Here is a 27,882-nt window from a genome sequence, read left to right on the forward strand (position 1 = left end):
CTTGGGCTTTTGAGAGCTTGTTTGGAGGTTCTAGCAGGGGAGCGCAGCTACTTGTATACCCTTGACCGAAGACCGGTCCTCCTCTATCGGGGATGGTCGTCCTCTTCGACCGAGCGCGCAGCTTCGGGAGGGACGCACATGGAGCGGTGAGGGAGGAAGGGGACACCCGCCTAACCAGCCAGATCAGCCGAATCAACCCTGGCGATCAATGGGGTGACAGATGTCGCAACCAGATCGCCCTCACATCCTCACTTGGGCTTTTGAAAGATGACTCTATACTCTAGCAGTGATTCTTAACCCTGACAGCAATTAGATTCACTTCAGAAGCTTTCAAAAATTATAGGCCAGAGAGCTACTCCAGAACAATTAAACCAGTATTTCTGGGGGTGGCACCCAGTTTTCTTTTGTTTTGTTTTTTAAGTTCCTCGGGGTATTCTCGTGCTGTTAAGGTCAAGAACTATTGCTTAAAAAAAAAAAAAAAGCACTATTGCTTTAGGAGAATGGACTGCAAGGAAGATAAGGACTAATATTTATTAAGCATCTACTGTGTTTGAAATTTTGTTCCAAAAGTTTTATATAAGACACACATATATGTAACATATATTTCTAATATAGACAAATACAGATACATAAGATAGATAAATAGACAGGTATATAGAAAGATAAATGATAGATGATTGACAGATACATAGATGAGAGAATCTTGAGCCAGTACCCACCATTTGAGCTCTGTGTGGTGAACCAATATTACTCCTAGTTTTCAAGGTGGATATTATAATCCTATAATCCTCATTTTACCAGTGATGAAACTGAGGCACAGAGCAGTGAAATAACCTACCTAAGAAGATCAAATTATTCAATGATTCACACGTTAAGTCTTTCTGACACCCAAAATCCATGCTCCTTCCACTATATACCATTCATTGCCTTATGAGTGCTGCTTAATCCTCATAGCAATTCTGTCATAGGTTTCATGATCCTCATTTTACAAATGAGGAAATTAGACCAAGAGTGGTTAATTTGACCAGGTCACAGCTAATAGGCGGAGAGGCTGGGAGGAATTTAAACTCAGACTTAACTTCAACTACATGTTTATGAAAGTAAAATACACATACTCAACATTCAGTACAACTCTCTCCTTTGAAAGAAGGGAAGCAAGTTAGTTTATTAATATAATACAGAGTATTATTCTTAATAAAAGAGACCCATGCCTATGCACTTCCCCTTCCTTCTTGGTTCTCAGGAGGTCAAACCCTTGTTGACTATCAATCCCAAGGGACTTTTGTTGGAGGAGAGGGAGTACAGGGTTCTGCCATAATCTTCTACCACATACACCTGAAAAACTTTAATCCTGGCTAAATCCAGCAATACAACTTCTTCACACTTTCATCTAAGCAGCTAAATCACGCTGATTAGTCTTTTTTTTTAATTCACTGTCTCCAACTCATATGGGCATTCTCTGCCCAGAGGTACTATGCTTTTCCCCAGTAGAGAAATTTTCCCATTCTTAGACAATGTTGTTGTTGTTTTTCAGTCACTCAGTCGTGTTCAATTCTTTGCGACCCCATGGACTGAAGCATGCCAGGCTTCCCTGTCCTTCACCATCTCCTGGAGCTTTCTCAAACTCACATCCATTGAGTCGTTGATGCCATCCAACCTTGTCCTCTCTCTTCCTCTTCTCCTCCTGCCTTCAATCTTTCCCAGCATCAGGGTCTTTTCCATGAGTCAGCTCTTTGCATCAGGTGGCCAAAGTATTGGAGTTTCAGCCTCAGTATCAGTCCTTCCAATGAATATTCAGGACTGATTTCCTCTAGGATTGACTGGTTTGATCTCCTTGCAGTCCAAGGGACTCTCAAGTCTTCTCCAGCACCACATCTCAAAAGCATCAATTCTTCTGCGCTCAGCTTTCTTTATGGTTCAACTCTCAACATGCATACTCTCATATTCATTCATACATTCAAAAACCATAGCTTTGACTACATGGAATGTTATTTCATATCACTTCCTCCTCCTCAGCCCTCCTACACTCCTGAAAAAATCACATCCCATGTCCATCCCATTATTCTCCCCTTCTCTGTTCCATCAACAATTTTCATCTTTTCACTGCATCATTCCTTGCAATTTACAAATTTCCCTTAGCACTCATCTTTTAAAACACTGAACACAAAAAGCAAAACTTGCCTTTGAACCCTTATCGGCCTCTAGTTACTACTCTACTTCTCTGCTTTCCGTCTCAGTTAAACCTTCAGAAAGAGTTGGCTTCATCACAGTCTCCAGTTCTCCACCTTTAGCCACTCAATCATTCCCATCCTTCCTGACACTGAAATTATCAGGTCACTAGTGACCGCCATGTTGCCAAATGCAGTGATCTTTTTTCTTCATGCTCAGCCTCTCAACAGTCTTTTAAACAGCCAATCACTCCCTTCTTTCTGAAACTTTTGTCTGGCTGCCAGAATACCACATTCCTTGTCTTCTTACATCACTGATTGCCTCTCAAATTTTTATAGTTACATTCTCCTCTACCTGATCTCTGAATGCTGGAGTACACTAAAGGTCAGTTCTGGGTTCTCTTCTCTTCCCTATTCACAGAATCTAAGTGATTACATTTATGATCATGCTTTTACATATAGGTTTGTCACCACATACACAGGGATTGGGTTCTAAAGTCAGCTCATAAAGAAAAAACTCATTAAGTGTAACTATTCTTGGAAATTCCTTAAATCACACATAAACTACAGCTGTTGTGGTTTCATACATGTTGGTTTTACATATGGTTGTGGCCATATTTATGTGCCAAATTGAAGATCAATACTCCATTTCCTAAAAACTCAGTTGATTTTTTCCCCTTCCATGCTGAGATCAATTGTTTTCATTGAGCAATAGATGAAAAAGTACTTGAACTTTTGCATTTCATGAAAAATACATATTTTTAAAGAGCAGACACAATTGGAACAACAAGCTGCTCCTGCTATGAGAGAATTAGGGACCAACTCCATCAGAGGGTACAGCAGACTCTCAGTCCTCACCTCCTCCTCACTCCACATTTGCTTTTCTTGAGTGTAAAGGAGCCACACAATTTAAAGTATTTCTCACACTCTATGGTTGAATATGTATAACTCAGTTAATAAGTTAAATGCTTGTTTGATATGATCCCATTGTACCATCTACATTTTGATGACTCCTAAATTTATTTTTCTAGCCCTGACCTTTTCCCGTGAGGTTCAGGCTCATGGAATCAACTACTCACTTGGACTTAACCGCCACTTGAAATCTATGAGGCATCTTAACATGCCCAAAACATAACAGTTGATTTCTACCTTCCACGCCTCATCCTCACACAAAACAGCTGTTCTTCCTTCAGTCTTTCCTAGCTCAGTAATTGGCATGTCGCTTACCCCATATTTTAAAACAAAAACCTAGGAGTGATTCCTCCCTTTCCCTCACATGAAATTCATCAGGTGCACTTAGATCGACCTCCAAAACATATCTCAAATTTACCCATTTAGTTCCATCAGCTCACATACCACCCCGGAGAAGGCAACGGCAACCCACTCCAGTACTCTTGCCTGGAAAATCCCACGGACGGAGGAGCCTGGTAGGCTGCAGTCCATGGGGTCTCGAAGAGTCGGACACGACTGAGCGACTTCACTTTCACTTTTCACTTTCATGCCATTGGAGAAGGAAATGGCAACCCACTCCAGTGTTCTTGCCTGGAGAATTCCAGGGACAGAGGAGCCTGGTGGGCTGCCGTCTAGGGGGTAGCAGAGTCGGACACGACTAAAGTGACTTAGCAGCAACAGCACTAGACACCACCCTAGTCCAAGTCACCACCATTTCTACTTTGACATCCCTGTTTCCATTCTTACCCTTGTCTCATATCACTTTTCTGATTCAGGAATTATTCTGCTTGTTTGTTAACATATTCTATCATCACTAAAACCTAAGTTTCCTGAGGTGAGATTCCTGGAGTGTTGTTTACCAAACTATCCCTAAAAGTCTAGAACAGTGAGTGCCTGGCTAAGAAGATCTCGATAAATATTTTTTTAATCAAACAAATAACAACAGACCGTAAGTCAGTAAACCCTCCTGACGTCTCACAACCAGGAGACTCCGCCCTCTCCCCCGAGCCACTTCCGCCCGCCCTAGGCCTTCTGGGAGAGGAAGTCCTCTGCGCAGGCGCTATGAGACCGCGGAGCTTTCTGGGTAAAGATGGATGCTCACGATTTGTTTCGCCGGCTCGGCGCGGGGGCCAAATTCGACTTGAGACGCTTCTCGGCGGACGCAGCTCGATTCCAGGTATTGTGGGCAGAAGCGCGAGTAACTGAGAAGGGGCGGGAGCCGGAGAAATTGCCGACTGCTGGGGGAGCCCGCACTCGGAGACCCCCGAGGCCTGGTTGTGGGGCCTTTCCCTCTTTTGGCGTTCAGCTTACGGCAGCCTTTCTAAATGAACCGTTTACCTGTCCTTCTGTAGACGTGGTTGGGTCTAGCCAGGAAACATTTCACCTCCACTCCACCCGCCTGGCCGCTCTTCTGAGTTTATTCAATGCACCGTTAGAATCTTACTCTCAAAAATTATCTTTTCTCCGAAACTGATGGAAAAGAATTTGAAAAACAGCAATAACGCTAAACGGAGAGAACAGATTGTTTCATGGTGGTCTTCCCGGGTTTGTCTTGGCTTGCGTGGGCATGGTTCTTTTTATTCCCGTTACTCCACGGCGTGTTAAGTATTGAGAAGAACGATTTGAAATGGGCACTCTTGAAGAGGGAAGTGCTGCTGCTGGTAAGTCGCTTCAGTCGTGTCCGACTCTGTGCGACCCCATAGACGGCAGCCCACCAGACTCCCCCGTCCCTGGGATTCTCCAGGCAAGAACACTGGAGTGGGTTGCCATTTCCTTCTCCAATGCATGACAGGGAAAAGTGAAAGTCTTATGGACTCTGAGGGAGAAGGTGAGGGTGGGACGTTCTGGGAAAATAGCATTGAAACATGTATATTATCATATGTGAAACAGAACACCATTCCAGGTTCAATGCGTGAGACAAATGCTCAGGGCTGGGGCAATGGCATGACCCAGAGGGATGGGATGGGGAGAGAGGTGGGAGGGGGGTTCAGGATGGGGAACACATGTAAACCGATGGCTGATTCATGTCAATGTATGGCAAAAACCACTACAATATTGTAAAGTAATTAGCCCCCAACTAAAATAAATAAATTTATTAGGAAAAAAAAAAGAAAAGTGAAGTCGCTCAGTCGTGTCTGACTCTTCCCGACCCCACGCATGGACTGCAGCCTACCAGGCTCCTCCGTCCATGGGATTTTCCAGGCAAGAGTGCTGGAGTGGGTTGCCATTGCCTTCTCCAAAGAGGGAAGTAGTGAGTGATAAATCGAGAGAAGTTTGCGCCCAGTTGTGGAAAATCTTGAATATCAACTTTAGTATTGGGACTAGAGACATCTTTGTGTGTTTGCCACACCTGTGTTTCTTCTTTCTCTGACGGTATAGTGTAGTTGTTAAGAGTTTGAACTCTGGAACCAGATTATTCAAGTTCAAATCCTGGGCCTACCAGTTACCAGTTTTGAGACCGTGATAAAGTTACTTAACTTGTTAATGCCTCGATTTTTCTCATCTGCAGTTTTGCTGTTTACCTTGTTAGGGTTGTTGAAGGAAGGAGGAATTTAATATATCTAAACATGCTTAGAAATCTGTCTGATTATGCAGTGTTATGATTATGCAGGTTAAGCATAAGTGTTATGCTTATAAGTGTTAGTTGCTATTATGATTATTATTATTACTGTTATAAGGTCAGAAAAGGTATTATCTTGGATTCCATTTGCCCAGACTCTTGTCAGCTCAACAGATATTTGGTGAAAGACAAAAAATATTGGGAGTCATTGTACCCACATCCTTACTGTCAATGCTGCTAGAGTGATAACAATGCCAAATCTGTCCACAGATTTCATTTAAAATTTTTTGGGTTTTAGATAGGGAAAAGGAAATGTGACTTTGACTCCTCGGAGGTGCTACAGGGACTGGACTTTTTTGGAAACAAAAAGCCTGTCCCAGGTGATTGTGGAGCATTAAGAACTCATCCGGAGCTACAAGATGAAGAGAAAAAAGAAGAGAGCCAAATTGAAAGGAAGAAGGAGCAGAACAGGAAAAAGAAGAAGAAGTTGACTTCAGGTTAGGGCTTGATTTATGGTTTTTGTCTTTAATTTTTTTTTTTTTCATTTATAGAAATAGTACAAGCTTTTGGTTACATGTCAGACAATATATGGCTGTTTGTCATTTGATAGCATTCAAGTTGTTTCAAGGTATTTGTGATTACAAGTATTGTCATAGTAAAGATACTTGTATGCATATCTTTTTATACAGATGCTGTTATTTCTGTAATTAGCATCCCCAAAGTGGATTCAGTGGGTGAAAGGGCATGCACACTTCTTCCTTTGAACAGATAACTGCAAAATGATTTCCCACCTCCATGGCAATGCTGGATACTGTTGGTCTTTTTATTTTTTTCTCCCCAGTCTAATGAGTGAAACTTTTTTATTTATATTTTCTTGATAACTGGTGAGATTGAACATCTTTTCATAGGCTTTACTCGATATTTACATTTCAAGTTTTGTGGCTTGTTTGTACTCTTTGGCTGTTTTTCACAAGGTTTTTTTTTTTTTTTTCCTGTACTCAACTGTAGGGGTATTTGTCTTTTTCCTTGTTCATCTATTAAGTTTCCCAGCCATTTACCTTTTTGGGTAAAGTAAGTACTTACACATGATTTTTGAAAGTTATACACTGGTGAAAAGTAACTTTTCTTCCCAATGTTTTATCTCTAGTCCCCTGTTTCTTCAGAGGCAACCTCTGTTAATCAGTTTCTTAGATATTTTTGGAGAGATAGTCTATTGACATGTATTAATACCTCCCTTAAAAAGCATGAATGATTGCATACTCTACGTGCTGTTCTGTTCTGAACCTTCCTTCCCTCTACCCCTTTATTAAAAAAAAACAGTGTATCTTGGAATTTGTTATGAACAAATTCGCTGCTATGAACAAATGAACATATTGTTATGAACTAATGCGCTGCCTTGTTCATTTTAATACGGCATCGTATCCCATTATACATTCCATTGTTGACTTAATAAGTTCGTAAGTGGTGGGCCTTTAACTTGTTTCTCCACTTGCTTTTACAGTGTTGCAGTAAATGTTATTCTACTTTGTGTGTATATGTGGGTGTTTCTGATAAATTCTTAAAAGTGGGATTTCATAGTTAACAGATAAACACTTATTTTAAATTTAGATATTTGGGAATTGTCCACCAGAAACATGGTATGATTAGGAAGTCTACTGCTTTGTTCACTGAACCATAGCATAGTATCCCGTTATATAGTGTAGGGATGTTCCATAATTGATTTGACAAGTTTCTGTGTTACGGACATTTACTTTGTTTCCACACTTTTGGTGACAGTGTTGCAATAAAAGTCATTTTACTTTCTTGGCTACAAGGAAGTTTAATAAAGCCTTCCATCAAGATGAATTCTAAAAAGACCTGACACCAGCTTAGAAAAAAGATTCAAACATTGGGCAACTAGAAACACAGAGATATGTCCTGTGATCATTTAGTAGCAAGTGCGGATAGACATAAAGAGTTTTCATTGGAGAATTCAGGGTCTTTTGGATTAGTAATGATTCAGGTCTATTAATGCCAACTGTCTCCTCATAAAAGTGAGCCTAATTTTTAATTTTTTTTTAAGTCGTTCCAGTTGGTGATGCCCACCAGCAGTGTATGAGAGTTTTCTTTTTCTATTATTATAATTTGCCTCCTCATGTAGTATTGCACCTTTTTTTCTATTATACTGTTCATCTGTTTCTTCTTAATTTGTTAGGGAGATTAGCTCTAGTCTAGCATACTGTGTTTACACACATTTTCTAGTTTGTCCTGTCATAATCTTATTTATTTTTGCCATTTTATGTGTTAAATGTATCTTTTCCTTTATAATTTGTTTTTGCTTTTGTGTCCTAAGCGTTAAACTTAATTTTTTTTTTTAATTCTCCCATACTTTTTTATTTGTAGTTTTATTTTGTTATATTGAAATCTTTGGCCCTCTGGGATTTTATTTGGTGTAAGGAGTGAATAAGGAACTAATTTAATTTCTTTTCCGAATGGCTAGCCGATTGTCTTAATATATTGATAATCCATTTTCTCCCCATTGGATTCAGATACAGCTTTTATTGTAACTTATTTCCCATATATATTTGGGTCTATGGGTTCTGTTCTATTTTATTTACTTCTGATTCTATATTCATACACCAGTACAAGCTTGTTTTAATTAATGTGGCCTTATGTTATAAATGGGCTTCCCTGGTGGCTCAGATGGTAAAGAATCCGCCTACAATGCAGGAGACCCGGGTTCAATCCCTGGGTTGGGAAAATCCCCTGGGGAAGGGAATGGCAACCCACTCCAGTATTCTTGCCTGGAAAATCCCATGGACACTCTGTCCTGGGGGACCAGAGTCCATGGGGTCACAAAGAGTCGGACACAACTGAGTGACTAACACTGTGTTATAAATCCCAGTAGAGTAGTGTGGCATACCATGTGTATTGATTGGGCAACTGGATACTTTCTCCCTAAAGTGAGCTATAGGATCAGTGCAAATCCAATTAAAATTCTAGTAGGCTTTTTTGGTAGAAATTGAAAAGATTAAAAAATAATAATAATAAACATTCACTTACCATGTGATCCACCTGTTCTGCTCCTAGAATTTGCCCAACAGAAAGGAAAACCTGTGTTCTCACAAAGACTTGTATACTTGTGTTCATAGCAGCTTTGTTTGTAATAGCCAAAAATATGAAATGACCCAAATGTCCTTGGACAGTGGAGGATAGACAAATTGTATATCCATACAATAGGATGCTCCCTATAAATAAAAGGTTTAAAATTATCGGCACATGCTCCAACATTGATTGGATGGATGAATCTCAGGATAACTATACTAAGTGAAAGAAACCAGACTAAATTTAGTACATACTATATGATTCCATTTATATAAGATTCCAGGAAAAAATAAAGTTAATTATTCAACAATGAGCGAAAACAGGTTGTTGCCTAAAAATGGAGCAATGCATTATAAGGGGCTACAAGGAATTTTGGGAACTTACGAAAATGGCCTTAAATGTGTTGAGGGTTTAACAGGTGTATTGTTGCTGTTGTTTAGTCACTCAGTCGTGTCCAGCTCTTTTGCAACCCCATGGACTGTAGTCCACCAGGCTGCTCTGTCCAGGGGATTTCCCAGGCAGGAATACTGGAGTGGGTTGCCATTTCCTTTGCCAGGGGATCTTTTCAGGTCAGGGATCAAACCCAGGTCTACTGAATTGCAGGTGGATTCTTTACCACTGAGGCACCAGAGAAGTCCAACAGGTATATACATATGTTAGAACTCCTCAGATTGCATGCTTTAAATACATGCAGTTTATTGTGTCTGTTGTGCCTCAGTGAAGCTGAAAAAAATTTAAAAGAAATTCCAGAAGTAGTCTTTACTACTTACTATTAGAATTTTGTAGCTATTGTTACATATTTATTTTCCCACGTAAATTTCAAAGTCAGCTAGACCAGTTACCAAAACTATCTAGTTGTATCAACTGTTACTTTCTTTCAGTGTGAAGGTATGGCCTATTTGTGCCACCTAAGAATGTTGCAGTTAAAGTCTTTTAATTTTTTAAAAAATATATTTTAGAAATTACTTCTCAAGAAGAAGTTTCTACTATACAGTGGATATCATCTGTGGAAGCAAAGATTGAAGATAAAAACATTAAAAGAGAAAATAAACTAACTTCAGGAAAGTTAGAGCAGCTAAGAAAAGAAAAGGTGAGAAAAATATCTTCGCCCTAACTGTTTTTCTGGCCTTGTGCCTTTTTCACTGTTCTTGGGTTTTTTTGATCATCAAAGTGAATATGATTTTGTTAAGATAGAAGGTTATTTATAGTAGTCTAGATTTTACTTTAATGAAAACTTAAAGTAGCCTTTGTGCTATGGCTGAAATTTTTAAAGTTTAAAATTCTTAAAAGTATCTTGAAATCTTGAAACTTAAACAGGTCAAATTTGATAATGTGTTTAGAATTAAATTTTTTAAATTTCTTATTTCCCTTTAATAAACATAAAATTGGCCCACTTTTATGTTAAACTCACTGGTTTTGAAGAATTTCATGTGACAGAGATTTGAGAGTTGTAATTCTTAAGAAACCTGTTTTGTAACTTGGGACTAGGAGAAGTGGAATTCGAAGAGACAACAAATATGCCATTGTTGAGTTTGCTGCACTCCTGTGTTGCAGAGGGAGTATTGTTCAGCTCATCTAGTAATTCTGAATCCAGAATTTGGCTGTCTGGATCAGAGAGTGGGATAACCAAAAAAACCAAAAAACAAAAAATCAACATCACTTGACTCTTCTAGTAGCATTCAGTCTTAATAAGTAGAGTTTAGGGTAGATCGTTAAAAAGCATTGGCTCTTATGTGCTAAGTGCCATATAAAGCAAATAGATTGATTCAGTGCCTGTCTTCTAGCAGTTTATATAAGATTGTGACTATGATAGTAGCACATGAATATGACTAATGTTATTCAGGCATTGACACATTAAATGTGGAAAGTGTGGCTAAATAGATTTCATTGTTAGGAAGGTCATCCTTCTATAAAAGGGTGGAAATTGTGCCTAATATTTGTCTCTTTTAGAGCCTGGAATTTAACTAGAAAGCTTCATATGCTACTAAAGCTTATTTCAGAAACTTATTATTGCTTTACAACATCAGACAATGTATTTTACCAAATCCCTTTGTTTTATTTTTCAGCTAAACTTCTTTCGGAATAAACATAAAATTCATGTCCAAGGAACTGATCTTCCTGACCCAATTGCTACATTTCAACAACTTGACCAGGAATATAAAATCAATTCTCGACTGCTTCGGAACATTCTAGATGCAGGCTTCCAGATACCTACACCAATCCAAATGCAAGCTATTCCAGTTATGCTGCATGTGAGTGTGAAGGCCTCGAAGTGTGTGTGTGTGTTCATTCTCTTTCCTCTATCTGTGACATCCTCCCTTCTGTCTTATCTCCCCTTGTTGAAATCCTTGCCATCCTCTGAACTCCATCTCTAATGCCTGTGCCTCCATAAAATTTGTCTTGATTACTACTGCTTGATGTGATCTTTTTCCTATACCAACACTCTTTCCCCAGCACCCAATTCTCTATGTGTTTTTCTTTTTCTTGCAACATTTCTCTTACACTTTATACTACTATACATCTGCACAAACTACACTTATATTTTCCATTTAACTAAAAATGTTCATCTTCTGAGGATAGATACTATGTTCTGTTTATTCATCAGTGATTTGGTTTATAATAGCCAAGAACTATTTCAGAAGTACTGAATTCTTATATATAACCTGACTTTGTTTTTAATCCTAGTACTTTAAAAGATTTTGGCCACACTGTGCAGCTTGTGGGATCTTAGTTTCCCAACCAGGGATTGAACCCACGCCCTCAGCAGTGAAAGCAGAGTCCTAACCACTGGACTGCCAGAGAATTCCCATATCCCAGTACTTCTTATTATTGAACTATATTTAAGTACTGAAAAAATCATAGATGTTAAGTGCACAGTTTAGTGAATTTCAGCAGTTTCATACCCTTTCCCTTCAGTCCCCACCCCAGCCTCACCCAGAGGTAAGCGCTCTTCTGGTTCTTCGTGTTGTTTAATCTCTCAGTTGTGTCCGACTCTTTGCAACCCCATGGACTGTAGCCCACCAGGCTCCTCTGTCCATGGGATTTCTCAGACAAGAATACTGGATTGGGTTGCCATTTCCTTCTCCAGGGGATCTTCTCAACCTAGGGATCAAACTCACCTCTCCTACATTCCAGGTGGATTCTTTACCACTAGCCACCAGGGAAGCCCTGTTCTGGTAATTACTGCCATGTATTAGTTTTACCTTTTATAGAATTCATATAAGAGGAATCACTTATTTATGTATTCTTTTATTTTTGGTTTCTTTCTTTCACTGTGTGTACTTTTTTTGAGATTCCTCATGTTGCATATATCAGTTTGTTACTGATATATGATAGGCTGAGTAGTATTCTTTTTATGAGTATACCATTATTTGTTTATGCACTGTTGACAGAAGTATGAGTTAACTTAGATATTTGGAAATTAAGTTTTTCTGAGGTTTCTTTTTGTAGTGGTGAGAGCTGATTTTTTCTCACCACATAACCAAGACGGCCTTCCCAGTTCTAGTAGCCAAAGGGTATGAGTTCCCTCCCATCTCATCCATATTAATCCTTTTCATTTTCTTTGGGAACTGAAATGACTATATTTGAAGGATGTTTTTGACTGACGTTATAGCAAATTTGCTTTTAATTTTTCATTAAAATGTTGTTTCTGTAGTGACCTTAGCTTACAGCTTTAAAAAGCACAGTGACTTTTTGAGGATTGTCACCTATAAATGATTGTCACTCGTGTTATCACCACTTTTTTATTTTACTTTTAGTCCTTTTGTTATTTATTAAAATGCTCCATAAGGATGGAGCAATGCAGATATCAAGGCCAAAAGTGGTTTTCTGATTTTGTTTTGATAAAGAGGTTTAGGGAAAAGGAAAATTGAAATAATGGGAATATGGTTGTGAAGTATCTTTGGATTTTAGTTATCTACTTTCTTTACCCAGTTCAAATTAACTTTAGTGATAATGCTCAGAAACTCCGTTGGGGTGGTGGTAGCAGAGATGGGTGATGTTAGAAAAGCAAATATGGGAGAAATTAGAAGAATGATGGGAATGTAGTATCTGGACTTGGTGTGTATAATTTTATTTTTATGGCTGGTAGCATTATTTGACTGGCACTGAAAAATGTATGTACTCATCCTTGTACTTAATATACTCTGTTTTTAGGGTCGAGAACTGCTGGCTTCTGCTCCTACTGGATCTGGAAAGACTTTGGCTTTTAGCATTCCTATTTTAATGCACCTCAAACAACCTGCAAATAAAGGCTTCAGAGCCCTGATTATATCACCAACACGAGAACTTGCCAGCCAGGTATAACCTGTAGTTTCTGAAGAGGATGTGTTTGTGTCTGCCAGACATCTTGCTTATTTGAGGGTAATAGAAAGGTCCAGAATAGCAAGGCCCGTGTCTTTGTCATGGTCAGGTATTGTGTACAAACCACACTTCTTGGTATCTTACTGCAGAAAGTCTTACAGTTTTCTAAAATATGATGATCTTAGCATTTATACTTTGATATATGCTCTAAGATCCTTGTAGTTGGAAGGCTACTGTAACATATGTGTGTTAGTCACTTAGTCGAGTCTGACTCTGCGTGTCCATGGACTGTAGCCCACCAGGCCCCTCTGTCCATGGATTCTCCAGGCAAGAATCCTGGAGTGGGTTGCCATTCCCTTTTCCAGGGGATCTTCCCAACCCAGAGGATCGAACCTGGGTCATCTGCATTGCAGGCAGATTCTTTACTGTCTGAGCCACCAGGGAAGTGGTCTGTAATATATAGCTCCTCTTTAAACTTTTTTTTTCTCACCTAGAAAAAGGAAACCTCATCTCAGTTTTTGAGAAAGTAAAACTAGACTGTGATCCATTCGACTCGCCCAGTGTGCTTAATGTAAATGCATGCCAAGTATGAAACTGTTTTGAAACGGTACTTTGTTCTTAAAAATAATAGAGTCGAAGAGTTTTGATTTTATCTCTTGGAACTGGTTTACTAGAGCTGAAGAAACTGTGAATCTTATTTGGCATTGAAGTTCCAAAATGCCAAGATTCCAGGTTAATTTGCAGATTATCATAAGCTTAATTTCAGGTATTCATGGATTGATACTAGATTTATTTTATAAATACTAAAAACGTAGTATACATCTTCTCCAGGTATTTCAGCAGCTGATGTTTTTATCATTTCTGTTTTAGATTCACCGAGAGTTAGTAAAACTATCCGAGGGAACAGGATTCAGGATACACATGATCCACAAAGCAGCAGTTGCAGCCAAGAAATTTGGACCTAAATCATCTAAGAAATTTGGTAAGGGATTACCAGGTGGCACCAATTGTAAAGAATCCACCTGCCAGTGCAAGTGACTCGGGTTCGATCCCTGAGTGGGGTAGATCCCCTGGAGGAGGAAATGGCAACTGACTCCAGTATTCTTGTCTGGAAAATTCCATGGTCAGAGGAGCCTGGCGGGCAACAGTCCATGGGGTCACAGAGCCTGACACAACTGAGCATGCATGCAAGAAGATGGAAGTTGTAAATTCAGTTCAGCTCATGCTTGAAATGTAAGGGATTATCCGAATTGCCACCTAAAAATTCTTAAAGTGTAGTTAGTTCGATTTTTAGAAAAGCTGAAAGAGATCTCTCACCCAGTAGTTACATAAATATATACCAGGGGTTCTCTACCTCACCCTCCACCCAGGGATATTTGGCAGTATATGGAAGTATTTTGTTGCAGCTGGGGAGAGGTGCTACTATTAGAGGGATGGAAGCCAGGGATGCTGTTACACATCCGGCAGTGCACAGCACAGCCTCCTACAACAAGGAGTTGTCTGAACCAAAATGTCTGTAGTACTGAGGCTGAGAATCCCTGCTTTATTCTATTGGTTGTTAATCTGCCATGGAAATATTCTGCAGATAAGACTGGCTTTCATCTCTACTCTTAACATCCACCAGAGAAACTTGGCTTTTATCTTGAGCTTCTGAATAAAGTTCCATTTAAGGAAAGTATTTTCCTGAAAAACAAACGAATGTTTGAAAAGCAGACTGTTGGATTATTGTATTCCTGCTTCTGAAGAGGCCAAGAAGGCAGGTCAAATAAAAGGAGAGTAAAGATTTAGTAGTTTGTGCTATGATGGATTAAAAAAATATGTACATTAGTTTGTTGTGTTATTGGTATAGTGCATGAGCACTTCTCCCTACTTGAGGTTATTAACTGAAATGCGGGGGGCTTACTCCCCTAGTTCAAGAGGGATGACTTGTTTTGCAGTTTGTACCATTTGTTTTTCCTTACAGATATCCTTGTGACTACTCCAAATCGACTAATCTATTTATTAAAACAAGATCCTCCAGGAATAGACTTAACAAGGTACATTACTTTAATAGTGTCTTTTATGTGTGTTTTTCATTAAGTCGATTATATTTTGTCCTCAACTATAATATAATACTTGTATTATTGCCCTTTGGAGCTTGCTATCTGCCAGCTTTCAGTCAGTGTTGGTGCTGAGAAAAAAGTAACTATCTGGTCTGGAATAAAGTTAACAGATTATGATAAGCAGTTAGTACAGAGTTCCACTAGAAATTTTCACATCTTTCAGCAGTGGTGATGGAACTCCATCACCAATGCCAGTGGAACTTCTGCCATTGTCAATGGAACTTCATATCCTTTGGGGCTAATGGATTAGGTACATTAATTTATGCTGATCTTGTTTTACCTTTTCTTTGCTTATTTTTCTTATACCTTTTTCTGGTAGAATGTATGGATCTGAGAAGCGTCATTGTGGTTTGACTTCTTCATGTGTCCCCACAGTTTAGTGACGTGTCCTGGATCTTTCAGTTCAATTAACCACAAATTTTTGTTGTTGTTGTTTCTTAGTGTTGAATGGCTGGTAGTAGATGAATCAGATAAACTGTTTGAAGATGGCAAAACTGGGTTCAGAGACCAGCTGGCTTCCATTTTCTTGGCCTGTACATCCCACAAGGTGAAGAGAGCTATGTTCAGTGCAACTTTTGCCTATGATGTTGAACAGTGGTGCAAACTGAACTTGGACAATGTCATTAGTGTATCCATTGGAGCAAGGTAATTCTTCTTCCACATTATCCCACTGATTTAAAAAAAAAACACAAGTCATTATTTTAGACTCAAAGAGACAGGTTGTGTGGCCTAAGATTAATAAAAAGAGTTTTACTGAAAGAAACATATTCTTTATGAAGTCAAGATTGATTAAGAATATTTTATGTTAGAATAATCTAAAGGGACATTCTCATATTGTCATGTATATCATGCATTTAGTTGATTTTTCCCTTCCCTAAAATATGACCATGAGCTCTACATGGCCATGGCCATGGCCACCATGGCCACCTGGAGGATTTAATCTCCGATGGCTTGATTGCTTAACTCAGTAGGGCTGAGAGAAGGAAGCTGATGTTACTGAGCCACTTGATTTATAATTACTTTTAAAAAATATTTTGGGGCACATTTATGCTAAATGGTAGAAAAAAAGTTTTATGAAATTATGTAGTGCAACCCATGAAATGGTGTGGAGCATCCCTGGTGGCTCAGACAGTAAAGAATCTGCCTGCAATGCAGGAGACCTGTATTCAGTTGCTGGGTTGGGAAGATTGCCTGGAGAAGGGAATGACTACGTACTCCAGTGTTGTTGCCAGGAGCATGGAAATGAAGTAGTAAAAGTGAAGATTGTAGCTGTATGACAAGTGCTTGTAATACCATGCTAAGTAAAAAGCCAAATGAAATAATAAAGAATATCCTGTCTACTTCCAACTTAAAACTCCTGTGTATAAAAAGAAAAATACAACAGATTCACCATAAATATAATTATGAAGGAAGATAACAGAGTGGAAAAAGTATTTATACATAGTGTAGTATATTACAGTGGCTTATAGAGTGTTAATAAAACCTTAAGATACCTCACTCCCAATTATCTGTCTATAAATAAACCTTTGCTATCATTATGAAAAATATTTAGCCATATGAAGCAACCTTTAAAATATTCTCATTTTACCCAATAATTTTACTTTTAGAAAGATTTTGTAAGTAATTGGAAACATGAAAATATATGACTGGAACACAACAAAATATCAAAATTTATCATAAAATGGTAGAATTGTGGGCAACTTATTGTTTATGTGTTTATTTTTTTAATTGGAATAACATTTTAATAATCAGAACAGAACGTTTAAAGACCTACATAGACATTTCTGTGAAGAAGGCATCCAGATATCCAATGGGCACATGAGAAGATGCTCAGCATCACTAATTATTAGAGAAATGCAAATGAAAACTACAGTGAGGTGCCACCTCACACCATTCAGAATGGCCATCATCAAAAAGCCTACAAAGAATAAATGCTAGAGAGGGTGTAGAGAAAAGGGAGCCCTCCTACACTGTTGGGAATGTAAATTGGCGCAGCCACTATGGAGAACGGGGTGGAGATTCCTTAAAAAATTAAACAGAGTTGCCATATGATACATCAGTCTTACTCCTGGGCATATATCCGGAGGAAACTAACTTGAAAAGACACATGCACCCCAGTGTTCACAGCAGCACTGTTTAGAACAGCTAAGATGTGGAAACTGCCTCAGTGTCCACTGACAGATAAATGGATAAAGACGTGATGCATATGTGTGTATATATACACACATACACACACAATGGAATGCTACTCAGCCATAGAAAAGAATGAAAGAATGCCATTTGCAGCGACATGGATGGACCTAGAGATTATCATACTAAGTGAAGTAAGTCAGAGTAAGAAATATGATATCGCTTATGTGTCGAATCTAAAAATGATACAAATGAACTTATTTACAAAACAGAAACAGACTCATGGACATAGAAAACAAAATTAGAATACCAAAGAGGAAATTAAGGGGGAGGGATAAAGTAGGAGTTTGAGATTAGCAGATGCAAACTTCTAAAGTTAAAATACATAAACCACATAAAATTACGTATAATGGAAAAGAATTTAAAAAGTGTGTGTGTGTGTGTGTGTGTGTATATATATATATATATATAAACTGAATCACCAGAGACTAGTACAACATTGTAAATCAGCTGTACTTGAACTAAAATTAAAAAACTTTGGTATAACACAGGGAGCTCTGTAACAACCGAGAGGGGTAGGATAGGGAGGGAGGTTCACCTTAAATGGCAGAAACCAACACAACATTGTAAAGCAATTACTCTCTAGGTAAATTTCAAAAAACTTTGTCTTTAGAATATAAATAATTAGGTACTTATATTGACAATGGAAAAAGTCATTCTGTTGAAGTTATGTGTAAATATTTTCATTTATTTAAAATTTATGGGGAAAAACAAAGATTGGCTCTCACAAACTGCAAGGTATGTTTTTCTTCTCAGGAATTCTGCAGTAGAGACGGTAGAACAAGAGCTTCTCTTTGTTGGTTCAGAGACTGGAAAACTACTCGCCATGAGAGAACTTGTTAAAAAGGTATATTTGGGCTGCATTTTCAAATTTTGATGAAGTTCACCAAACCTTGTATTACTAATGGGAGGCTGAGCATGTTTTCCTGCATCGTGTTTAGTAATCCAGTGGCAAATCAGTGAGTAAGAAGCACATTGGAGCAACTCGTCCCAAGTGGGAGAGGCTCACCTCTTTGAATAAAGTTAAGTTTTCTGTCCCCAGCTCAGGGTAGGCTAGGAAAAGACCTAGCTGATGCCCCGAAAGCCTCCTTTTCCCACATCTGTGAACTGGCAGACCTCCGAGATACTGGGGGTTCAGTTCCAGACCGCCACAGTAAAGCCAATATCACAGTTAAGTGAGTCACAGGAATTTTGGGGATTTCCCAGTGCATAGGAAAGTTGCATTTACACTGTGCTGTAGTCAAGTGTGCAATGGCATTAAGTCTGAAAAAAACAATGTACACACCCTAATTAAAAATACTTTATTGCTAAACTTGCTAACCATCACCTTCAGTGTGTCATATTAGTAACATCAAAGAGGACTGATCACAGCTCACCATAGCAAATATAGTAATTATGAAAAAGTTTGAAATATTGCAAGAATTACCAAAGTGTGCTACAGAGACAAGAAGTAGGCAAATGGTGTCAGGAAAAAAATGGTGTTAATAGACTTGCTTGAACATAAGGTTGCCACAAGCCTTCGATTTATGAAAAACCTGCAAAGTGCAATAAAACACGAGTATGTCTGTATATCTAAATCTCCCCCCACTACTCTGCTGCTTTCATATAGAACTGGGGCCTTACGTGAGTAGGACACTAGACTGGGGTTTTTTGTTTAATTACTGAATTAATACAAATACAGTACTTAGAACAGTGCTTGGCACATTGTGCTATATTTGTTAGTTTTGCTTATAATGATATCACTTGGTGATAGGAAATGGAACGTTTTCACAGATATTTATATAGGATTATACACCAGAAATGCAAAAAAGCAAAATGGCTGTCTGAGGAGGCCTTACAGATAGCTGTGAAAAGAAGGGAAGCGAAAAGCAAGGGAGAAAAGGAAAGATATTCCCATCTGAATGCAGAGTTCCAAAGAATAGCAAGGAGAGATAAGAAAGCCTTCCTCAGCGATCAGTGCAAACAAATAGAGGAAAACAACAGATTGGGAAAGACTAGAGATCTCTTCAAGAAAATTAGAGATACCAAAGGAACATTTCATGCAAAGATGGGCTCAATAAAGGACAGAAATGGTAGGGACCTAACAGAAGCAGAAGATATTAAGAAGAGGTGGCAAGAATACACAGAAGAACTGTACAAAAAGATCTTCATGACCCAGATAATCACGATGGTGTGATCACTCACCTAGAGCCAGACATCCTGGAATGTGAAGCCAAGTGGGCCTTAGGAAGCATCACTACGAACAAAGCTAGTGGAGGTGATGGAATTCCAGTTGAGCTATTTCAAATCCTGAAAGATGATGCTGTGAAAGTGCTGTACTCAATATGCCAGCAAATTTGGAAAACTCGGCAGTGGCCACAGGACTGGAAAAGGTCAGTTTTCATTCCAATCCCGAAGAAAGGCAATGCCAAAGAATGCTCAAACTACCGCACAGTTGCACTCATCTCACACAGTAGTAAAGTAATGCTCAAAATTCTCCCAAGCCAGGCTTCAGCAATACATGAACCGTGAACTTCCAGATGTTCAAGCTGGTTTTAGAAAAGGCAGAGGAACCAGAGATAAATTGCCAACATCCACTGGATCATCAGAAAAGCAAAAGAGTTCCAGAAAAACATCTATTTCTGCTTTATTGACTATGCCAAAGCCTTTGACTGTGTGGATCACAATATACTGTGGAAAATTCTGAAAGCGATGGGAATACCAGACCACCTGACCTGCCTCTTGAGAAACCTGTATGCAGGTCAGGAAGCAACAGTTAGAACTGGACATGGAACAACAGACTGGTTCCAAATAGGAAAAGGAGTATGTCAAGGCTGTGTACTGTCACCCTGCTTATTTAACATATATGCAGAGTACATCATAAGAAACGCTGGGCTGGAGGAAGAACAAGCTGGAATCAAGATTGCCGGGAGAAATACCAGTAACCTCAGATATGCAGATGACACCACCCTTATGGCAGAAAGTGAAGAAGAACTAAAGAGCCTCTTGATGAAAGTAAAAGAGGAAAGTGACAAAATTGGCTTAAAGCTCAACATTCAGAAAATTAAGATCACGGCATCTGGTCCCATCACTTCATGGGAAATAGATGGGGAAGTAGTGGAAACAGTGGCTGACTTTATCTTTCTGGTCTCCAAAATCACTGCAGATAGTGATTACAGCCATGAAATTAAAAGACGCTTACTCCTTGGAAGAAAAGTTATGACCAACCTAGACAGCATGTTAAAAAGCAGAGACATTACTTTGTCAACAAAGGTCCATCTAGTCAAGGCTATGGTTTTTCCAGTGGTCATGTATGGATGTGAGAGTTGGACGGTGAAGAAAGCTGAGCGCCGCAGAATTGATGCTTTTGAACTGTGGTGTTGAAGAAGACTTGAGAGTCCCTTGGACTGCAAGGAGATCCAACCAGTCCATCCTAAAGGAAATCAGTCCTGAATATTCATTGGTAGGACTGCTGAAGCTGGAACTCCAATACTTTGGCCACCTGATGCGAAGAACTGACTCATTTGAAAAGACCCTGATGCTGGGAAAGATTGAGGGCAGGAGGAGAGGGGGACGACGGAGCATGAGATGGTTGGATGGCATCGCTGACTCAATGGACATGGGTTTGGGTGGACTCTGGGAGTTGGTGATGGACAGGGAGGCCTGGCGTGCTGCTGCTCATGGGGTTGCAAAGAGTCGGACACGACTGAGCGACTGAACTGAACTGATACACTAGGGATTTTTAGCCATGTATGAACTTGAGTTTTGTGAACCTTCTGAAATTGTGTGAATGTCTGGTTGCCTATTAGACAGCTTCATATCTTTCATTAGATTCTGAAAGGGTGTGTGGACCATAATAACAAGGTCAAGTCCTAATGCTGACAGTTGAAAGCTGGTTTGAGAGAGAAGCAGGGTTTGATGATACAAAATGTAAAAATCATTTGCTTCGAGCTGGTAGTTATAACTTAAATTTTGTTTAACTTGATAAGATAAAGATTATTTTGAGAGAACTGAGAACCAGGGACTAAGCTTTGGGGAATACCCAGTTAGGATAAATAATGGATTAAAGTGACAATTATTATATTTTAAGAAGGAACAAAAATGTTTTGAGGCATAGAAGCAAACATGATTATTTCAAGGAGTAGACATCCATTGCTATAGAAAGGCGAAGGGGGATTAATTAGACAAGATTTTTGGAATGAACAAAATGGAGAGCATGGTTCATATTGAGTAGGAAAAGCCCGTTGTAGGGAATGGGATGCTGAGGAATATGGAGGCAGACTTAGACCACAGGTCTGAGAAATTTGGCAATTTCTAAATTGAAATGAATTGAAATTTTATGAAATGATGCAGTTATATTCTTAGTTATGGGTTGTTGTGCTTTCTTTTAGGGTTTCAATCCACCTGTTCTTGTTTTTGTTCAATCCATTGAAAGGGCTAAAGAACTTTTTCATGAGCTCATATATGAAGGTATTAACGTGGATGTTATTCATGCAGACAGAACACAGCAACAGGTAAAGTCAAATGTAAACTTGCAAAGTGACAAAGAACAACTAAGTACTGGCATTTATGAAGCACTTGTTTTCCATTCCCAGAGTGGTACTAAAACATTTGTTGTTATGTTCTGTTAACCAGAGAGATAACACAGTCCACAGCTTCAGAGCAGGAAAAATCTGGGTTCTTATTTGTACAGCCTTGCTAGCCAGAGGGATCGATTTTAAAGGTGTGAACTTGGTTATCAACTATGACTTTCCAACCAGCTCAGTGGAATATATTCACAGGATAGGTGAGTCATGTGTCCCCACCCCCCAACTCATCTGTCTTAGCACGTCTCCCAGAGTCCCTTCAGCATGTTCATTTTTTTCAGTACTGTAAAAATCCAGTGACTTGTATATGTGAATCTTGAAGGTCCCATTCCCCTCAAAAATGAGTTTTTTGGTTTGTTTTTTAATGGTCTGATTTCTCTTAGGTCGAACTGGAAGAGCTGGGCACAAAGGAAAAGCTGTTACCTTTTTCACTGAAGATGATAAACCATTATTGAGAAGGTAAATTACGAGAAATAGCTTAGCATGAAGTTGGCAAAATTGGTTCATTATTCTTACACACAATTAATGGATAATTATGAAATGGATGTGTCCCAAATTCTGTTACGGTATTAGTCAACCAAATGTTAGCCACAAAAGAAAAATGATCAAAAGGCTTCGTTTTTGTCCTTCCGTTATTAGATTTTGGAAGTATTAACAAGAGAATATTCGTTTAAGTTTCAGACTCAGAATTCTCCCAGTAACCATCACTTGATATTAATCATGTGATATTAATTAAGGTTTTTGGATTAGTGAATCGTTAAAGTTAATCCCTGAATGTCTTATGTTACAGCCTAGTCAAAATGATCTCTTAGCATGGTGCATTCTTCCCATTACTCTTAGGGCCAGATGGAGTTTTATCTTTAGTCCCACGTCACCTGTCGTAGAGGAAAAACTGTTTTAGTAACACACTCCAATATTATTCAGTTGTAGCCCCTTGAAGCCTGGGTAACCTACGATAGATACATTTTTAGAATCTCATCTTAATTTAGCCCATCATCGTAGATGTTAATGTAAAAGCTGAGTTATATTTCCTACACTTGGGTTGCCTACAGAAATGTTAGGCTAATGATAACTGACAGCAGTTCATATTTCTAACATGAAATCAAGCTGTGGATGGAGGTGGTTTGTACACTGACCTGTTTCTCAGTTGTGGCACAGATTTTGATTTGTGCCTTTTGAGCCTTGGCTCTGTCAACCTTGGTTTTGTCGTGAGCAGACTTTCATGTGATACGTAGGGGACTATGTTCCAACAGCCTTGATTCACCTGAGTTCTCCTCACCAACCCTAAGCATGTGACTCTGATGACCCCCCATATCAGTGTGTGCACCTAAGTTTTCTTTTCCATCTGGGAAATGGGGATAATGATGATATTTACTACAAAAGCTTGTAAGGATTGAATAAGTAACTGTACATGAGAAGCTCAAGTCAGCCAAACCCTATGATTTAATAAATTTAAGTGTGACTCTGACTTCAGTGTTTCATCCAAGACTGGGCTGTGCTTGTTAGGGCTTGATACAACTTGAGTAGAAGCAGCTGCTAGTATCTAAAATTATTCATCAGTACGTTGATTTCAGTCCAGCAGACTGTTCTCTCAGTAGTCTGATATGATTGCTTCTGGTAATAATTGGTAATAATTTATCAGAAAACTTTACTGGATTACTTTCTTGTTTGTGTAGTCTTAGGTTCTCTTCTATTGTGCAGAGGGTTTAAGTACATAAACAACAGTTTGACAAGATACAAATTTATGTTTACCGGTACCTTTTTCAGTGTTGCCAATGTTATCCAGCAGGCTGGATGTCCTGTCCCAGAATACATAAAAGGTTTCCAGAAACTACTAAGGTACAATCTTGAATTTACTTGGGAGTTTTTCTTTCTTTGCACGTACATTCTTACTTTCACACTCATATGTTATAGTTCTATCAACACTACTATTTTAGAACATTTTAAAGTAAAAACTTTCCTCTTAAATATTTGTGAATATTGTGTGTTCTTTCCCTGTCAGTTTTTCATCCTTGAAATTTTAAGTACTCAGATTTTTAAAATATTATTAAATGTGAGTGAAATATGCTTAGATTTTAATTCATAAAGCTAGTAAAAAGTAGTTAATTGGCCAGAATCAGACTCTAGTGCTTATTGGCAGGATATGAGAGTGACACATTACATATTTTAATCATAATCAGTGCCTTTTAAAAATGTTTTGAATTTATCATCTCTTTGGATTACTGCTCTAGATACTATTAGGAAAACTAGTATATTAAAGTGGATACAGTGTTGTCACTGTAAACCAGTAAATAGATAAACAAATTTTGTGACCAAGAACCAAAACTAGTTTTAGTTTTAGCTCTCTAAATTAAGTTGCACTTAATTCAGTTCTTTCTTCTCTTTGTAACTTCCAGTAAACAAAAGAAGAAGATGATTAAGAAGCCCTTGGAAAGGGAGAGCATTAGCACAACTCCAAAATATTTTTTAGAAAAAGCTAAGGATAAACGGTAAGTATATGGTAAAAGTTAGTTTGACTCTGTCGTATTCATATAACATGGGCGTTATTTTTCCTTAGGATAGATTTTTAGAAATAAAATTTGATAGGTCTACAGTTCATTATGGAGAAGGAAGTGGCAACCCATTCCGGTATTCTTGCCTGGAAAATTCCATGGACAGAGGAGCCTGGGGGGCTACAGTCTATGGGGTTGCAAAGGGTTGGACACAACTGAGTGACTAAACATTAACAACAGTCCATTATAGAATGTAATAATAGTAGTATGTCTTAGGTTGCTAATTTGGAAACTTGGTTAATTCAATCTCGGAATTTGTCTTAGTATATTAATGATTTTTTTTTTTTTTCCATCTTTGGAAATATGATTTCAGTTCACTGAATTAGAATTGCACTGTCCACTATCTCCACGTGGACTTCCCAGGTGGCACTAGTGGTAAATAACCCGCCTGCCAGTGCAGGAGACTAAAGAGACACAGGTTTGATCCACCCACTGCAGTATTCTTGCCTGGAGAATCCCAAGGACAGAGGAGCCTGGCAAGCATCAGTCCATGGGGTCACAAAGAGTCGGACACGACTGAGGTGACTTAGGACACATGAATGCACTATCTCCACGCAGCCTGCATCTGGACACACTACTTACTGAGGCCACTTGTTAGGACTGTCAACTCACATCAATGGAGTCTGTCATTATAAACTTATGATTTACATATTTATATGAAATTATATACAAATATATTTATATATAAATTATAAACGAGTACATTATAAGTTCAGTCATTTAGCTGAATGTTTTGAGGATTTCAAAGTACAGGTTTTTTTTTTTTTCTTTTTGTTAGAATGTACACAGGACTACCTTTTTTGCCTATCACTACTAGGAAACCACGATCTGATAGGGGTAGACTGAAATATTCTGCATAGTACTATTCTTTCCACTATTTAAGAAAAAATGACGCTTTAAATTCTGTCAATACCAGTTAATGTATAACATATATAAAATGTGGGCATTTACCAAGTACTTACTGTCCATCTTTAGCCTGACTACATATACCTGTATTATGTATGTACTACATACATAATATGTAGTAGGGTGTACAAAGAGTGTAAAAGGAGACCCCTTTCCTGAAGTTAGGAAAAGGAGATTAGTATACATGAAAAAAATAATTAGAAAATAATTTTCAAGTAAAATAGAAGCTAGCGAAGGAAAAATCATTATGAATTGGTGTCGTTTACAGAAAGTTTTGCAGAAGTAGAATTATCTTCAGGGATAGGTAAAACTTAGGCACGTAGAAGGAACAAGGTGAACCCCGGGTGAGAAAACTGGCCTGCACTTTACTCCTGAGTGAAAGACTCAGCCTGACATTTTGTATTAATTGTGGGAAGTCATATTCAACCCCAGTACATGACGTGTACAGAGTGTTCCAAGGGTTTAGTGGTTTTAAGCTTTAATAACTTGGAAGGAATAAATGTTACAACCTTACAAAAATATATCACTGGAAAGATTAATTTGTACCTAATCAGTTTTGTGCCTTCTTAATGCATTTTTAATTTTTCTTTGTGGCGACAGTTCCTGGGTGGAATGCTAGAGGATTTGTAGACCAGTGCATTGGTACAGGAGGTTGCCCTGCTTTGTCACCTTATCTGTCTCACTAGACTTTTTCTTGCGATGAGTTGCTTCTGAATTGTTGCATGTATATCAGAACCTCATTCTTGGGTGATCGTAAAGCTAAGATTGAAAGTGCAGTCCTTTCAGGTACTGACTAGCAGCTGAGGAAAGTTTTTACAAAGACGGAAAATCAACTAGAGCATAAGATCGTGGCTTTGTTGAACTGTAATAAATACTGATATTTTAAATTATATTTTAATTGTTGATTTTTCTACATCCGTAGCCTTTATGCCCCGAAGTTATTAAAACTTATGGCTGCACTAAGACTTTGAGGATACTTGGTATTAATCTGTCCCTAGCCCCTGCTTAAGATGCTTTGGTTGTCTATTTTGTTCACATTTAAAAACCATACTTCTTAACATAGCATACACACAAGAGCTGATCTGACACCAGCTTACCTTTCTACTGTAGATGTTGCTGTAATGATCCTACCCACGCCTGTGGCCTCAGCTCTATGCTGATTACTCTTAAGTCCATATCTTCAGGCCCTGCTTCCAAACTGAGTAATAAACCTAAATCCTGTTGCCTAGTGGACCTCACTTCAGGCACTGCAAACTCACCCTGGTGTAGTAGAGGGTGGAGGAGACTGGATTTGGAGCAAGAAGAACTGGCTCTAATATCACCTCTTCCTGTGTGATTTTGAACAAATCACTTCACATCTTTAAGCCTCTTTCCCCCTATATATAATGGAAATAGTTATATAAATAATAATTCTGCCGCTCACTGTTGGTGAAGGATTAAGTGAGTTGATTTGCATTACTCTACTGTAGTACACAAATGTTGATTATTTTCTCAAAAGTTTTTTCTTGTGTTAAGAGTTAGTTGATGGCATTCACCATTCACCAGACTCTAAAATCAGAATATCTTGTGTGATGATGTGCAAGTTACTCAACCATTCCACCTCATTTTCCACATCTGTATAATGAGGATATGAATAGAATCTTCTTCATAATTAGAAGATCTCAGTTGATACATATAAAGCACTTTTAACAGTGTATAGCACTTAATCCATGTGAACTCTTTTTATTATCTGTCTTTTATGCCATGTTGTAATGTAGTTTATTGTGGTGTTTCAGTCTCACTTAGGTGAATGTGTTTTTCTAGAGGGCAGAGACACAGCTTTGTGTTCCTAATGTCTCATATACTTTTTCATGGAGGTATCAGTAAATGTTTATTAAACTGGTAGAGCTTTGGAAAGTACATATATCTAAAATTTCTAATTCAGCTTTCCTTTCATTGTCACAGGAAAAAGGTCACTGGTCAGAACAGCAAGAACAAAGTAGCTCCTGAAGACAAAAGTTAAAAACAGACTTTTAAAAGAACTATATCACAAATGTGATTTTACAATTCCAGCATGAATGTTTTTTTCATGGAATATATCATCTTATAATCACCTGTACCAAACATTTGAATTCAACCACAAGAACATGGGACTAGTGAAAAATGATCCTAAATTCTCAGTATATCATGTCAACTTTTAATTAATAGGTGATTTTTAAATGATTATAAAATGGAAAAAACATTCATTGACATCTGTGTGGTTTGAATCCAGAGTGATAATTCTTATAGAAGAACCAAAGCTTATACTAAAAGTAACAACACTCAAATGTGGTGAGCTGGATTTTTCCCTTCAAGTGTGAAGGAAGTTGTATATACTGTGGAGTGGCATTTGGAACCACATCGCAAAGTAAAGTCTTGAGATTGAATTCCCCTTCCTACCCACTCTTTTTTGGGGTGTGGTGGGAGGGAAATGGACAAGAGGCAACACAAGCTGTCTACCAAGAATAAACCTACTCATCTCTC

At 38.4% G+C, this 27,882-nt stretch overlaps 1 protein-coding gene across 1 annotated transcript; it reads left to right on the forward strand.

Annotated features, from left to right (window-relative positions):
* Window positions 1-4,183: 4,183 nt before the first annotated feature.
* On the forward strand, window positions 4,184-27,882 carry DDX52 (DExD-box helicase 52). Its single transcript, XM_081584556.1, has 15 exons — window positions 4,184-4,296; window positions 5,978-6,176; window positions 9,723-9,853; window positions 10,830-11,015; window positions 12,919-13,062; window positions 13,936-14,047; window positions 15,029-15,101; window positions 15,609-15,812; window positions 18,114-18,204; window positions 21,728-21,850; window positions 21,972-22,122; window positions 22,306-22,381; window positions 23,690-23,761; window positions 24,319-24,411; window positions 27,325-27,882. The coding sequence occupies exons 1-15, from the start codon at window positions 4,210-4,212 to the stop codon at window positions 27,380-27,382; spliced, it is 1,800 nt and encodes a 599-aa protein (XP_081440682.1). The 5' UTR covers window positions 4,184-4,209; the 3' UTR covers window positions 27,383-27,882.

This window comes from Giraffa tippelskirchi, chromosome 3, assembly GCF_054371585.1.
Source record: "Giraffa tippelskirchi isolate mGirTip1 chromosome 3, T2T-mGirTip1v1.2.pri, whole genome shotgun sequence".
Lineage (NCBI taxonomy): Eukaryota > Metazoa > Chordata > Mammalia > Artiodactyla > Giraffidae > Giraffa > Giraffa tippelskirchi.

Coding starts and splice junctions, on each gene's coding strand:
- DDX52 (XM_081584556.1), top strand. CDS start 4,210: ATGGATGCTCACGATTTGTTTCGCCGGCTCGGCGCGGGGGCCAAATTC. Junction 14,048..15,028: donor TAAATCATCTAAGAAATTTG/GTAAGGGATTAC, acceptor TTTTCCTTACAG/ATATCCTTGTGACTACTCCA. Junction 18,205..21,727: donor TGAGAGAACTTGTTAAAAAG/GTATATTTGGGC, acceptor GCTTTCTTTTAG/GGTTTCAATCCACCTGTTCT.